Source organism: Ornithodoros turicata, chromosome 3 (assembly GCF_037126465.1).
Source record: "Ornithodoros turicata isolate Travis chromosome 3, ASM3712646v1, whole genome shotgun sequence".
Taxonomy (NCBI): domain Eukaryota; kingdom Metazoa; phylum Arthropoda; class Arachnida; order Ixodida; family Argasidae; genus Ornithodoros; species Ornithodoros turicata.
In genome coordinates this window covers 48019089-48035829 of record NC_088203.1, presented here as the reverse complement: position 1 = coordinate 48035829, position 16741 = coordinate 48019089, and the positions used below count along the sequence as shown (strand labels likewise).

The following is a 16741-nucleotide window of genomic DNA, read 5'->3' as shown; positions in this document are numbered from 1 at the left end:
GCGGACGAATAATTACTTCATAGATATAATACGCACCTTAAATGACTCCAATCTTGAAAGCGTCGAACGAGTTTCTTCAAAGACCGAGCAGACTCGTCCTCGCTCCCCGACGTTTCAAAAGAAACTGATTTGCCAGCGGTTGCAAGAAACGCACTCTTCCCAAACGTGCTATCCCTTACGGTTACGGGTTCTAGTTATTGCACTCCTTTGATGGAATGATAGTGCTGATCCATTACGGCACTGCTGCATAAGGGAATTGATTGACTGGTATTCGGAATCACGCGAAATATTTTTGCAGCGCATGAAGATCGTGAGAAGGCGTTCGTACTCATGCGCCAGAAACACGTGGTACACATGAGGTACAGCTGCTATAGGCTGCGCTTAAAAGGTACCTAGACGGTACGGATGGGTCTCGGAGCCCTTGTACCGCTTGAAATTCGGAGTGGTCGCGAACTGTACCTGCTGGTTGAGGACTGTACCTCATGTGTACCGCTTGGCCGAGGTGCGGGTCTTCTTCCATGCGGTACATATCGGGTGCCGGATTTAGAGTGTATGGTCGGCACGTCAAATGAAGTCACTGCAAGAGAGATGACTCACATAAAAGAAAATACCTGCAGAACGATTCGGCCTCACGTACAGTGTGCACTAACGCCTGGCCATTTATACACTTCGTGGCAAATGGTGTCGGTACATAGACACTTCGAACTGCCGAAACCGTTGTCCGGCCTGACCTTTCGAGCGCCGTCGAGTTGTTGATACGCTCCGATTCTGGAATAGGATAACAGATCACTACGACGATCCCAAAGGAACTGCGCATGGGTGCGCGCGTTTATTCCAGGTTTAGCATAGAGCATGACTCACATGATATTCACGTTGTTCGGCCCACTTCGTATAAACGATATCAAACCAAACCAGCAATGCTTCAAGTCGAGAAAGCCCTTTGGTATCATTGCTCAAAGGGAAAGCAGGCCCGCGTACCGCCGAACTAGCCGATGCACGAAACATGCCGCCATAGAGGGTTCGCGCCGGTTGAAGCGGACTGTGAGCGGTTGAATGTAAAACCCAGTGGAGTGCTGCGTGGATGAGAAGCGGACTGGAGAGACGTGTCCGCCGTTTCAGCAATCACGGCAACCCATGGGCGTTCCCAGGATTTTTATCCGGGGGGAGGGGGGAAAGTGCCAGTGGAGGCAAGCGTGCTATCGGCTACCACCTCTTTTTCTGAAGGCGGACGTTGCGGACTGTGCGGGTGCTCAGAGGTTCTTATTATGACATCTGAAAATAATCATTACGACTTATGTCTAAAGTAGAAAGTAAAAAATGGACACGTGCGCACTGGTGCGACCAGTTGTTCCAGGACGCTTGACGTGTGAAAGCACTGAATCATTTAGAAGATTATTTCAGCACGTGTGTCCTTGAGGTAGTTCGCCAGTGCAAACAGCGCAGCGAAAATCCACGAGACAAGGCCAATCCCATTACCTGTTGCAAAAGGATGCCACCGTGTTGCCACATGCCACATTCAGCTGGGAGGTTGTGATACATGAACAGCGACCCATCGATAATCAATAAAGGAGCGCTCATAAAAATGCACTGAAAACTCTGCAGAAGTATGCATGCAACTATGCACGAAAACATGCGCTAATTATGCACATCAAAAATTGTTAATGTAAGTATTGTTTTTCGTCGTTTTTGGTGGGAAGGTATACAACAAAGAAGGCATGCACCACAGACATCGTGTGCTTTTTGCACTGTACCACAGCGCACATTGAATAATATAATTTTAAATTTACGCGCATTGTAAGTTAGCCTATTTGTGTAAAGAGATGCTGCATGTACAGCAGGGTAGGGCTACTGATACTTTCGACCACCCGGGGTACTTTCTTTAGACGTGCCAATGAAATCTTTAACCCACCGGTGCTGGAAGCAATGTTTATCGCTCCCACATTGCTACCATTCTCGGCCAGGATTGAACCGGCGATCATGAGCTCAGCAAGTGAACACGTTACCAACAGAGCAACTCATGCCGGCAGTGCAGATGGAAATTCGAACGCGGTAATTTTCCTAACTGTATACAGAACGGGAAAAGGCAGAGTACGGCCCACCAGACTCAGACGCCATGTTGCTCACACCAGTGCATCTGGAAATACAGCAAGACATACGCACGCACATCCACACACATACGCGCGCACACACACAAAGGCAGTTGGAGCAGATGGAAATATTCCAAAATACGCACTGTGTGAGTATTTTCCGTATATGCCGTAACGTACGAAACGATTTATACGCACTATAGAATTCACTAATGGGCCCAGAAGTATGACCAAACGTGCTTCTATCATAGAGATACGACATTATATCGAGGGAGAAAGAGAGCGAGAAAACAAAATATGCATTTGCCTGAAAATCCGCCGTTTCACTGCTAGATATTTGCAATGCACCCCCAGTTCAAACAGCCCAGTTTAAAAGCCCCAGTTCAAACAGCAGCACATCGAAACCTCTCGACTGGGAAAAGAAAAAAAACAATATCTGAACCCACGCAGAAAAAACAGGGGCGAAGTCACGATACTCCCCTGCACCCTCTATTAGTACGTGCCTCCTTCCCATCATGGCATCCCGGTCATTTCGCGATGCAGCGTAACCAAGTACCGAGCACCGACGAGCAGTTTCATCACCCCTCCCGCCTCCCTCCACACAACCGCCACTTTGCACATACGTAGCAGAAGATGGAAATATGCCTGCTCTATGAGAAGCAGTGCAGCGCCAAGAAAGTTGATACCATAAAGCCACTGGATGCCAAGGCCAAGACCTGCCATGCCTTTTCTAGTGTAACGATATCAGCAGTCGATCGGTGCGTTGCGCAACAACCCGCAAACTAGGAGAGCAGCGGCATACCAGCTGCCACGCCACTCACAAATCCTCACCCTACGCACCTGGTATTTGCATTCACGTTTTCAATACAACCCTATCGCCACCCCGCCCAGCCAAGGCTCGCTCCGGACAGTGGGCGGGCGCCCCGCCAAGCCCTGCCCACCATTGTGACACCGCAAACTACACAACACCTGTTTAATTTACGAATGTCACTGTAAACGGCCGCCACCCAAAAGATGACATGTGCCCAGGAGCCGGGACGCGCGGTCACCGAAGCCCCGAAGTCAAGTCATCGCCGAAGCGCAAGCATGCGCAGTATACAAGGTCCTCAGTCTCATAACCGGTCCCTGCAGTTCAGATTCAAAGTCCATCATACACAATGAAGTTGAACTCAGAACGAGTTCCTAAGTTGAATTCTGACCTATGATATGATGGGCTGTGATGTCGAATGATGAGTAATGATGTTCTGGGCTATGATGTCAAATGATAAGTAACAATGTGATGGCCTGTGATGTCGAATGATGGGTAATGATGTGATGGGCTGTGATGTTGAATGATGGGCTATGATGTGATGGGTTGTGATGTTGAATGATGGGCTATGATGTGATGGCTTGTGATGTTGAATGATGGGCAGTGATGTGATGAGCTGTGACGTTGATGTTGAATGATGGGTTATGATGTGATGGGCTGTGATGATGATGTCGAATGATGGGTTATGATGTGATGGGCTGTGATGGTGATGTGATGTTATGGGCTGTGGGCTAGGCAGGACATGATGTGATGTTGAATGAATGAAAAAATGCCGACCATGTTGATGCCATGCATGTGAGACCTGCCTCACTCAAAGTTCGCAGTAACATGCAGCGTTGATGCTGCGATGATCTTGCAAGAAATCAATGTGCAGAATGCCACGCTCGTCCCAAAAAGAGTTGGAAGCACCTTGCCAGCTGACAGCCGAGTCCTGGCTTTCGTTCCCAACCTCGTCACGGCCTTCCACATATTCCTTCTACGAGGCAAACACATGCGGCCTCAACAGTGTTTGACCCCGAATCGTGCCGAATTTCGGACGGTTTTACACCCTGACGAGCAAGACACTTTATAATAATGCGTTGCGCAAACGATAGGTGTACCTCTTTCTCAGATATCGTATGACGGACTGCTGAAGAAATGTAACGAGAGTGGCCGGTTTCTGACGTGACTGCTGACCTATCCACCTAGTGCTCATGCGGCAGCGTGTGTCAATCGTGTCTTCCCATTTCGCCTATTCCCATTTCGCCTAATGCTTTTTAGCGGATTATCTCGCAATTCCTTAGCAGGTTCACCGACTTCGATCCGCAGGGGGTCCCATTTGGCCTAATGTATGCTGCAGACAGTCTCACTTCGCCTACTGATCCGTGTCACGTGAGGAAAGAAGGCGGTCCCCTGTCATGCTGCCAAAAGTCACTTTCGCATCTTCACAAAACTTTAAAACCTTGTTGGTTTTATTCAAGCATATATATTTTATCATGCAAAATATCGCGATCTGCACTCCGGTACCGAAATAGAGTATCGATTACTGTAACGGCGTTACGTACAACACTGCGGCGTACCCTTCTTTTCTTTCAACTGAGCAACAATCTGCCCTCCCCCTTTTTTCTTTTTCCATTCAAAGTCAAATCCTCTGAGCCGCACGGAAGACCTGTGAGTAGTAGCTGATCCATTTCCGTGTCCAGCATCCAGCATTAGTGGTATCGCGCACGGATCCAGGACATTTGCTCACCGGACATTTGTGCGAACGCTCAAGGCGGACCAATGCTCACCAAGTTTTATATGTGCCTATTTCTTTCTTTTTTTTTTGTAAGTTACCATAGGTGTCGTGTTTGGTGGGTGGTGGCACAGTATAATAGAGTGGTAGTTTCTCACAGGAGAACATACCTTGTTGTGGCTTGAGGGGGAGGAGGGTTGACTGGTGGGACCCGGGAAACATCAAATTGCAGCAAATGTGCGGTCTCAGCTCTGGATTGGTAAGCAATTGTTCGGTGAGGAATTGTCCGGCCCCCATCGCACACACCATCATTTGCAAATGTAAAGGGTCCTTGTTTCGGACGACGTAAGGTTGTAGTCGGACGAGCGAATTCAGTTCTTGCAGACGTCACCATCGAGGCGGGGCGTGTAAGTAACGCCCTCTTGCCGACAGTCCCGTTTCGCCTAATGCGATTGCACGGCAGTCCCATTTCGCCTAACGCCTGTCACCCCTCCTGCCTCTCTAATCCCATAATCCGGATTAGGCGAAGTGGGAATAGGCGAAATGGGATGTAACCGTGTCAATTCACAGAACGCGCTCTACAACCAGAGTCTCGTTTATATTTGCTGCTCCCGCGTATTTCTTTATAATCTCTTGCACGGCCCTGCCTGCGTTTCTGTCATCTTATATGAAAATGATCGTGTTTCAGAGTATAATGACACTGAGTAACGTCCCAGCTTTGCGTGCTTTTGATTTTAATGGAAGTGGTTCCGCGAATGAAATGCACATTTCAGGAAGTAGGCCCTCCCAGTTCAAGCGTGACACAATGCACGTGTGTAACTTGTGCAAAAGAAAAAAATGCGTAGAAATAAGAGATAAATATATAAATTACGTCGAAGTGGCTACTGCTTGAGCAATAGGGAGCAAATGACGTCTTTATTACGAGCGGCATTAATGTACACAACACTGTTTCAGGTATGTCGTGCACTACCATGGGTCCGCCATCTATTCCAATAGAACGACCGGCACAAACCTTCGTCTCATAATGCTAGTTGCAACGGGCAGAGTCTCCATAGGAATAGAAGGCGAACAACCACGGCACCACAATATTGCAGCCAATGGCGCTTATACGCTGAAAATTTCGCTGCAATTCAAGATGAAGAACTTCACCATGGTAAGATTACGCCATCCCTATGCTAGTGCGCCCTATTCAATGATGATGGTAATTGGGGGTTTACGTCGCGAGACAACTAAATCATGGGCGGCGCAACAGCGGTTGGTCTGTGGATTGCTTTTGCTCATTAGAGGTTCCTCAACGTGCGATGGAAGCTCACCACACGGCACCCCGTCGTCCCTCATCGTCCCGTCGTCCCTCATTTAACTTCCCTCGCGGAAGACTGCGTGTCTAAGCAACTTGTACCCTGCCACCAAGTCATATTCAATGAATACTATGCGGGCAACATAATGTTCCTTCAAGTAAATTTTCTGCAATGCGCCTGTACATTCTTAAAATTCTCATTTGGTACGCCTCCTATGATGCTTGCTGTTCAAATTGTGTTAGTAATAGGAGGTCCTGAAACTGTATTTTTTAACTATAGGACCTCCATCTGCATATTCACTGTATGCATATTGTTTGATCAACAATAAACTCCGTTTGACTGATTGATTCAAGTAAAGCCCTGACTTGGACATGAGCGTCGTCACAGTGGCTGCGCACGTCCGTTGACAAAGTGACCGAGCAACTTGAACCTTGAAACACGTGCCCACTACATCACACAAGAGGGTAGTTTCATTTTAAATCGAACAACGGATAAAATTCGTATTTTTTAATTCGCCCAGAAAAGATATATGTTAGAGGGCAGCTCAAACGAAGCAAATCGTACCACGTGCGACGCTCGTGCGTGGGGTAGTTTCCGCGATTAAGAGGAGGAAAGTCTGAGGCTGCTTGAGCGCGCTTTCTTCTCGACTGACTTTGACGGGATCTAGCACCGCTGATTTTATGCCTAGGACCTGGAGGTTTTTTGTGATTATAGCCTGCACCATAGACACTGTCGACAGCGACCCACAGAACTCTGAGGGCCACAGATTTTCTGTTAAAAAGTGCCAAACTCTGCGTAGACGTTCAAAAAGGCCAAACTTTGTTACCAATTTGCTTCATAACGCAACATCTGAGGACATCGAACTTACTGCCATTCGATAGAACGTTGAAAGATCTTTCGTGCTGTGTAAAGTTCATTTTTCTCAGTCCAGTGCTTTCTGTGTTATTAGCTTGAGAATCGCAACATGGTAGGCGAAAATTGCCAATGTTGCATCTCAATTTTCTCCGAAATGCCTTCTTCGATTTACTTGATTATTTTTGAAAAGGTGGCGTCATGCCTCTACTTTTGACGCCAAGTGAGACAATCTTTTATTTTTACCCGAGAGACGCGCAGCGATTTTTTTTTGGCAGGCAGGGTCCACGAGGCTGCGGCCTTGCGCGCCCCACCTACGAGCACGCGACCTTCAACCTCTTCTTTGCTACAGGTCTCCCGCTGACGGAGAAATGAATGACCACACTGCGTGAGCTTGTTGTAGTGTCCCCAGAGCATCACTTTACGTTTACCCAATGGTCTCCCAGTTCCATCAGGCTTATTGAAACCGTGGGAGAGTACATGAGTTGCCTGTGCGCCCTTGACGAGAAGCCCCAGTCCTCGAACATACCGACGAAGTAGTGAGAAGAAACGATGCGCTTCGTAAAGATCTTTATCTAGTGGTAAAATCGTAGCTTTTGTTTCAGGTTGCCACCAGTCCCCAAGCAGTGTGAAAGTCGCATCCTTTTCATTGGTAAAAGAACGTTGTGGAAGTTTCGCAAAACGTTAAATGTGCCCATTGCGAGGCCCCTGCAGGTGGTTGATGCAACCATTGGATTAGCATCATCCGATAGGTTTAGATATGACCTTTCACATGATATAAAATGACTGGGTTCAAGCGCATGGATGCCAAAAGGATTACTGAAGACCACACCGAGGGTTTAAGGTACCTACGGCTACTGGAAACGAGGGATTTTAGTTGTGCTTTGTTCTGTAGGAAATTTTGATTCCCACGGTGGCACTGACACAGCTCGTGTTCGGCGAACGTGTTATACTTGAGAGCAGCAACATACTGTCATCACAGCGGTCTTACAGGCTTTGTATATAGTACTCGTCGTGGTTCCGAAATAACGCTACGGGGCATAAAACTAATTAAAGGTATACCATGGACAGCTTCGGAACTATGACTTATTGCGCCCAAGTTAAGACACGGCTGCAACCAGGCGGCCACAAATTTGTATTCTCACGTGTTGTAAATTTCTGTCCCCTGTGGCCTTAGTTCTGCATTCCTAATAACTCGCACGACAGCCTCATAGCGTGCGTATGTGCATTGCCTCAAGCACATGTGCGGGAGAATAGTGAACATGCGCACGTGCATACGCACACGTCGTGTCGTGCGACTCCCATGAAAATGCGTAATAGTAAGTTCAAGGCGCCCACGAAAGTATTGCACTGCGTATCCAAAGGAAAAAATAAACATGCGTACCATAAGTGCAAAATAAGTACAGAATGCGACATCTGGGCAATAAATTACACAGCAAAGACTACGAAGCAAAGCGCGCTCGTAAACATACGAGGAGCGCCTTTGTGTGGAAAAATCGCTCCACGGAAAGGTAGCCCAGCGTCTCAATCAAAAAGAGAAAAGGTACCTACCTTACCAGCAGCGCAAAGTACAGGCATAATTCTGCCCCTGTGAAATTAATTGTGAAAAATATTCTGGCGTTTTAGAAATAATTAAGATCGAATATGCAAAATTTTCGCGTACCACTCGTGGTTTTGCGATACTAGGCGGACGAAAACTGCGCTTGAACCCAGTCACTTTATATCACGTGAAAGGTCCTGTAAAGCTTTCGGATGATATAATCCAATGGTAACTGAGTGAATTTCACACTGCCGGGGGGACTGGCGGCAACCTGAAACAAAAGCTACGATGTTACACTGGATAAAGATCTTTACGAAGCGCTTCGTTTCTTCTCACTACTTTGTCGGTATGTTCGCGGACTGGGGCTTCTCGTCAAGGGCGCACAGGCAACTCATGTACTCTCCCACGGTTTGAATGAGGCTGACGGAACTGGGGGACCATTGGGTAAACGTAAAGTGATGCTCTGGGGACACTACAACAAGCTCACGCAGTGTGGTCATTCACCTCTCCGTCAGCGGGAGACCTGTAGCAAAGAAGAGGTTGAAGGTCGCGTGCTCGGAGGGTGGGGCGCGCAAGGCCGCAGCCTCGTGGACTGTGCCTGACAAAAAAAAAAGAAAAATAAATCGCTGCGCGTCTCTCGGGTAAAAATAAAAGATTGTCTCACTTGGCGTCTAAAGTAGAGACATGACGCCACCTTTTCAAAAATAATCAAGGCAATCGAAGACGGCATTTTCGAGAAAATTGAGATGCAACATTGGCAATTTTCGCCAACCATGTGCGATTCTCAATGTAATAACGCAGAAATAGCTGGACTGACAAAAATGAACTTTATACAGCACGAAAGTTCTTTCAACGTCCTATCGAATGGCACTAAGCTCGATGTCCTCAGACGTTCCGACATGAAGCAAATTGTTAACAAAATTTGGCCTTTTTGAACGTTTACGACAAGTTTGGCATTTTTTAACAGAAAATCTGTGGCCCTCAGAATTCTGTGGGTGGCTGTCGACAGTGTCTATGGTGCAGCCTACAATCACAAAAACCTCCAGTTCCTAGGCAAAAAATCAGCGGTGCTAGATCCCGTCAAAGTCGGTCCAGAAGAAAGCGCGCTTAAGCAGCCTCAGACTTTCCTCCTCTCCCAATCGGAAACTACTCCACGCACGAGCGTGGCACGTGGCGCGATTTGCGTCGTTTGAGCTGTTATCTAACATATATTTTTTTTCTAGACGAATTAAAAATACGACTCTCACACGTTGTTCGATTTAAAATGAAACTACCCAGCATCTACTCGGTGCTACTAAGCCACACAATGATGGAATCAATATACTCTTGTACTTTCTCAAGACCTTGCAACATTTCACTCGTGGTGTTGAAACACCTCAGGGGCAGAGCATATTCCAAATGGTAACCTTTGGAATTGGTTGGAAAGTATCGCTGACTCTTGCTCCAGTCGAATTTGGTGGAATCCAGAGTTGGCATCCAGTGTCGAGAAGTACTGTGCTCTACCCAGCTCTCACTCAATCTCCTATCTGGTAGGGAGTTGGTAATGCTGTCGCATGATGCACTCATTTAGTTTCCTGCGGTCTGAACACGCCCTTCTTTTGCCCTTGTTTCTTGCTATGACTAGTGGGCCCACCCAGTCTGTTGGCTCCTGCACTTTACGTATGATTCCTGCTCTCATCATTCCCCTAAGTTCATTCTCAAAAGGTCTCCGTAGCGAATGTAGCATCCGTCGAGCGAGGTGCACCACGGGAAGTGAGTCTTTCTTGAATTCTATTAGGTGCTTCATTGATCGGCATCTAAGACCGCTGAAGGCACTATCGAACTACTTCACTATTCTTTCTTTCTCTGTATCTTCAATTTCAACTGAGTGGCTGTTGACCAGACATACTCGTTCAGTGGCCTAGAGGTGGAGTAGAGGTGCCCTGGCCTTTCTAATCTAAACAGTTACAAGCTCCAATTGGAAAAGAAATGCGTTTAATTTAGATATCACACGCGCACTACGATTTGGTGCAGTAGCTCGCAGCACACCCGGCGCTACAATTCCGCAATCTAATAGCGAATTCAGCTGGTCATTTCCCTGCAGATAATCTGGAACCTGGTCGTTTCAGGATAACTTGGAACATGTTCCGGTGGTCGTTCGCGTACACCGTGCGCTCGCGAGCACTGAATCTCTGCAGGTTTGGCCACATCGGGAATATCGGCCGTGTGGACCGGAAGACGAGCTTTCAAGTTCCGCTTTCCGCTCCTTCTCACCCTCCTCTTTACACTTGCTGAACATGGCCGTCATGGAACCACAGACGTTCTGCATATGATGGATGCTTTGGATGAGTTAAGTTCGTCGAGCAGACAGCTGTTACACCTCGTTTTATGCTGAGGCATTCGATTATTATTTATTTTTTTCTTGATGAGAGTGGTCACGGGCGAAGCATCCGAAGGTGGAGAATTATAAGTTGTGGACACTGTTTCGCGCTACGCGGACGATGACGTATCAATGTGGTTAGTGGTTATGAATGTGGTTTGGAATGTTGATTCCCGTACCGCCATGTATTTTACGTTTAAAGTGGTTAATAAAGCGGTTGTGCTACGGCTCCATCTTGTAGATCAGTTGCATAAGTCATCCCGCTGCCGTATTGCCAGTGCGGCGCAACGATGGTTCAACGCAGTTTCGTATTTTTGGCCGACACTAGCACCGTCTAGCATGATCGGCTGGGCGGATCGCCGTAAGATGCACTGGTGCGGTTTTCCTGCACGCGCCCTACACTGGCGCACAACAATGGCCTGCACTCAAACGACCAGCTGAATTCGCTATTAAGCATGTGAGCGATGTGTCATCTTCGTCATCTTTGAATGGTTTCGACGACTGCGCTGTGCCGCACTTCGGTTTGAGGCACGCAGCATCGCGTCACCAGTGGTTAGCGTGCTAGTCATGTCACGTCGAGGCTGGGAGGCATCCAGGTTCGAATACCATCATATGATAGCAGACGAGTTGTTGACGCTTGCGCCAGCCGAAGATGTTGGAGATGTCATGACACAGAATTTCAGAACCACGGATCGCAAAATGTAGTTGCACACAAACAACACACTGTAGATCCACCTCACAGCTGATAATGAAGGCTGTTTATGGGCTGGTAATTTGAAACGTAATGGTCGGAGCTCTGCCGCCTGATCGGACGGCAAAAAGCTACGTACCCATATGACACGTGTTTCGCCGTGTTTGCGGCTCGTCAGCTCGTATTTGAAATTAAAAATTACAGATTAACATGGCTTCTATGGCTGCATGCACAGAAACAGATACTCATGCAACGATGCGACAGGACCAGAGGACACGTGTTCCGGCGTGTTTGCGGGTCGACAGCTCTGGGTAGCTGCCCATCGTCCGGAATTGGCAAACCAGGGGCAGCTCAGCGAGCGATATACACCTGGGAGGGTGACTGGGCACTCCTCAGTGCCACAGTGCAAGCCAGTGAATTATAATGCAGGGAAAAAAGCCATTAAAGAAACAAGTAGATGACACTAGACGTGTTTGAAATTCAAAATTACATATTAAGTGCTCAGTCACCCTCCCAGGTGTATATAACTCGCTGAGCTGCACCTGGTTTGCCAATTCCGGACGATGCGCAGCTACCCAGAGCTGTCGACCCGCAAACACGGCGGAACACGTGTCCTCTGGTCCTGTCGCATCGTTGCATGAGTATCTGTTTCTCTGCATGCAGCCATAGAAGCCATCTTAATATGTAATTTTGAATTTCAAACACGTCTCGTGTCATCTACGTGTTTCTTTAATGGCTTTTTTTTTCCTGCATTATAATTCACTGGCTTGCACTGTGGCAATGAGGAGTGCTCAGTCACCCTCCCAGGTGTAGATCGCTCGCTGAGTGACCCCTGGTTTTCCAATTCCGAACGATGCGCAGCTACCAAGAGCTGACGAGCCGCAAACACGGCGAAACACGTGTCCTCTGGTGCTGTAGCATAGTTCCATGAGTATCTGTTTCACCGCATCTAGCCATAGAAGCCATCTTACTATGTAATTTTGAATTTCAAACACGTCTAGTGTCATCTACTTGTTTCTTCAATGGCTTTTTTCCCCTGCATTATAATTCATTGGCTTTCACTGTGGCATTGAGGAGTGCTCAGTCACCCTCCCAGGTGTAGATCGCTCGCTGGGTGACCCCTGGTTTGCCAATTCCGAACGATGCGCAGCTACCTAGATCTGACGAGCCGCAAACACGGGGAAACACGTGTCCTCTGGTGCTGTCGCATCGTTCCATGAGTATATATATATATATATATATATATATATAATAGGAAAAAAATATTATACGTCACTGGCTTTGCACTGGGCTCTCAGCGAGTGAGTTATCTCACCCTGACGGGTGGAATCACGTGTTACGTGACCTTCTGACGCCATCCACTCAAACGTTGCCTGCCTGCGTACTGCTGATGAGGTCCAAGAAGGCCGAAACAGCTGTCCAGTACTGGCATGGCGATGTTTGAGTTACAGACATATATATATATATATATATATATATATATATATAAGGGAAAAGAAAATGAGCAAGACCTCTTTGGCTGCACGTGTAGCATATGTTTGTAAGTCAAACGTCGCCATGCCAGTACTGGACAGCTGTTTCGGCCTTGTTGGGCCATCATCAGCAGTACGCAGGCAGGCAACGTTTGGGCGGATGGCGTCAGAAGGTCACGTGGCACGTGGTGCCTCCTGTCAGGGTGTCCTAAGACACCTCTGAAAGCCCAGTGCAAAGCCAGTCAAGTGTATAAGGGAAAAGAAAATTAGCAAGAGCTCTTTGGCTGCACGTTTATGTATATATATATAGATATATATATAATTTAATGTTTTTGCATTTAGCTTGGACACGCTGTAGATATTTTCCATTGTGATTTATAACTGGATATTAATGAAGATGCTCACACACTATTCATTCGCTTTCGTTATAGTTTTGTTATATTATTTGTTTGTTTTGTTATATTTTGTCTGTTTCTGTGTTTCAGGTAACCGGCCAGGGCAACACTGTCGGTGGGGGGTGCAACACTGACCCATCATAACTTTTTCGCAAACACCTATGTTCAATAAACTTGCATTATTCTTTACCTTGAGGGACTTTGTACGCTTGCTACGTCTTACCGCCGTTACAGCTTGAGATGGCAGTCAACAGCGAAGTACGCATACGTCTCTGAAAACAGAACTAACTCAGAGCTAACTGAACGGATGACTCGTTTACCTAGTTACCTTCATTACCTACGTAGCAGACACCCATGTGTACCGGGTGGAGTGTCCGCTTTCTGCTATTGTGCGAGCTGGAGAGACAACAGGGTCATCGCGAACGCCAAAACCCCCGAGAGGGTGGTGCATGCCTCCGCTTGCTATGAACCTTTACTGCAGTGGATCTATTTGAAAACAACAAAAATGTGACTAGACCAGTAAGAGACCATGCAGGATTAGTGTGAAACTTGAAATCGGGCTACTTGACCATGCGGCCTTGTCGTGCCTTTGCATAGTACATGCATGAATGGACTACAGAGTGTAAGATTCAGCCAACAATTTATTATTTATTAATTTCAGCCAATATTTTATTATTTCCATGGTTCCCTTTGCCTTTTAATTCACTTAAGTTTGTCCCAACAGATTTCGGTAGAGCCAGGGACGCCGCCTTCCATTCCTCCCGTCCTATGCTGTGTGCCTGAGTGACTTCTCCAAATAAGGCACACACATGAAGGACAGAGAAAGAAGTCCCTAAGCGGAATCACGGCACAAATACTTATAGCAGGTCAGCTTAGTGTTTTGGAAGGAGAGGGCGTCTCTTGTAATCGAAGAGAGCGCTGAACCGATCGACTTGGTTCCTATTGATTGACGACATGGCACGGGACACAGAATGCTCTACACAACACAAACAAAACCGCTTTCTGAGAAAGCGCAAGCAAATTCCTGTTGCATTCTTGTATTAAAGCGTCCACTTCATCCTGGAGTGCGGTCTTGTCGTCTGCAATAGAGAAAGACGAAATGATGAAGGAAAGACACAAAACCCACGCAGTAAGAAAGCGGCCACTTACCAGAAATACTCGTCAAATATTCTTCTTGCTTGTCAGCGTACTTTAACTCCCCTACTGTACACGTTTCACTGTTGAAGTTTTCTATGTGGAGCACACACACAAAAAGAGCTTTTCTTTCAAACAAGGACGCCTTGATGCTGATGATGGCGAATGAATCCTGTCTGGGCCTACCCAGCAAACCATTAATATCCCTGGGACATCCTTACAAGGTCGCGAACGTCTTGAATACCTCGACATCCATAGGATAACTATGGGATATCGCACAATTTCATTGCGTTTTGGGCTTACTCCAGTAAACAACAGATGTCCCTGGTATGTTGGAAGGATATCGCGCTCTGGATGTTTGAATGTCCCCTGACAAGCAGCCTGCAGATCCTATGGATGTCTATGGGAGATCCAGGAAATATTTGTTTGTCCTTATAGAGACGGTAACCTGAATTAAAAACACAGTAGTCGATAGGAAGGGATGTCAGAAATGTTGTTGGGTATACTGTGGGTTGATGCAGAAACACAAGAATTGCGAAGATACATCCTCGTCACCGTTACAAATGGTGTACGCCACGCTACCCCTAACGAACGTGTGTGTAACGATTTGTATTTCAGTATATGTTCCATCCAGCTCGCAAATAGACGTTACTGCGGGTTTTCCCAAGTGGCCCAAGTGAGGCAGGCAGGGTTCGGCACTTATGCTGGCGTGTCCCACGGTGTTGCTGTACTGTGGTGAATCCTGTTAGGCTAAGGTAATGTTTTGTTCCCAATAGTATCAAATGGGTTAAAACACACAATAAATAAATATACACAGCGTATACACAGCAAATAAATATTTGCTGGTGCACAGTTGCAGTGGTCTCTACGCATTCTACAAACACTAAATATCTGATGCACAAAATTGTTAAAAGCAAAATATGTTCGATATTCGTAATCTCCCGTATATATCCAAATATCCGTGACAGACGTCGCAGGGACTTTCAGTGGATCTACAAACATGGCAGAAATGCTAGTCGCTGGGATATCGCATGGATGTAAAACGGATCTGTGGCAAACTCCACTGGATATCCCAACGTCCCGGGCGAGATATCTTACGGATATTTCCTGGATGTATCTGGTTTGCTGGGTAGCACTTCAAATGACTACAGGGGTCAGATGACCTACTGACGTTGACGATATATTCCACGAATAAGTATGTTCCCTATCAGCCCGAAGGGAGCAGGGATGCAGAAGGGGAAGGTTCAGTCTATGCTTCCCATTGAGATCTCGGATTTCCCGCTGACCTATAAAGTCAAAACCAGTACACCTTTGTCCAAGGGGACAACAACGTCCATGTGGTTTCGTGGTTTCGAAGCCCAACGAAAACTTTTGCAACACATCCGTATTATCATGTTATATACGTTGCCTCCTCCAAAAAAAGGATAATTAAGCTTTATTGTTTTATGTCAACCTTTTTACGCATTAGTTATAAATCATATCATACTGTGCATTTCCGGCATTTACTGGTGTACCTTTTCCCTGCCTAGAAAGTTATTTCGGCAATAACTATTAATACCAATTCGTGGTTTTACATCGCACACAACTGTGAAATTATTTTAGTATAACATACGCTTAACTTAATCCCGCGCTGCCAAGGTCACTTCACCTGATCCTGCCATCACTTCATCTCACTGCTGGTTCGACTGGCCATGCATGGGATCTGGAAATAATGTACACAGCACCTGGCTCCAGAAAAAAATGTTCCTGGGTGCATTGTGTTGAGGGATCCCGAGTATTTGCTCACCGGACAACTGCTTCAATATATTTCTGTTTCTGCTGCTGCTATAATCCGGAAAAAATGTTTTGCGGGATTCTGTAGATAACGGTCGTAGATATGCTACATATAATTTAACAATTCGAGACTTCGAGGCCAACGTGATCGAGGATCTCGGTAATCATGTTACACAATTGTGTCTATCACTAATCATCTATTGTCACACTTGAAATACGAGGGGCGTTCAAGTTAAACCGGGACATTCTGTCTCCCGAGTGTACAAATGGCTCGCGCTACTTCTGTTTAGTCATTTTCACACGCGACAGGCCCCCGCGTTCATCACGTGGTGGTCCAAAGTTTGTGCAAAAGAGAAGACACGTGCTGGACAAGGTGGCGGAGAACGAGGTGAGCGCGCACATCGAACAGCGAATTGTCATGAAGTTTCTCGTGAATAAAGGCGTAAAGTCATCTGAAATTCACAGAAGACTTCAGGCTCAGTATGGCCACCATACACATAGCCGCAGCAAAGCGTTTGAGTGGTGCAAACGGTTCTGAGATGGCCGTACATCAGTGCAAAACGATCCCGGCCGGGGCGGCTCAGAGCGCAGTGTCAGAGTTCCAGAGAACATCCAATT

General features: G+C 46.8%; 1 protein-coding gene across 3 annotated transcripts in view; it reads left to right on the top strand.

Annotated features, from left to right (window-relative positions):
• Positions 1 to 13405, top strand: part of LOC135387018 (uncharacterized) — a 287289-nt gene extending 273884 nt beyond the window's left edge. For all 3 annotated transcript variants that reach the window (XM_064616454.1, XM_064616453.1, XM_064616452.1), the window contains 2 exons: positions 5564 to 5762; positions 13307 to 13405. In XM_064616454.1, coding sequence (XP_064472524.1) covers positions 5564 to 5762; positions 13307 to 13360 — 253 coding nt within the window. In that variant the 3' untranslated portion in view covers positions 13361 to 13405. The remainder of the gene's footprint in view (positions 1 to 5563; positions 5763 to 13306) is intronic.
• The last annotated feature ends 3336 nt before the right edge of the window (positions 13406 to 16741 follow it).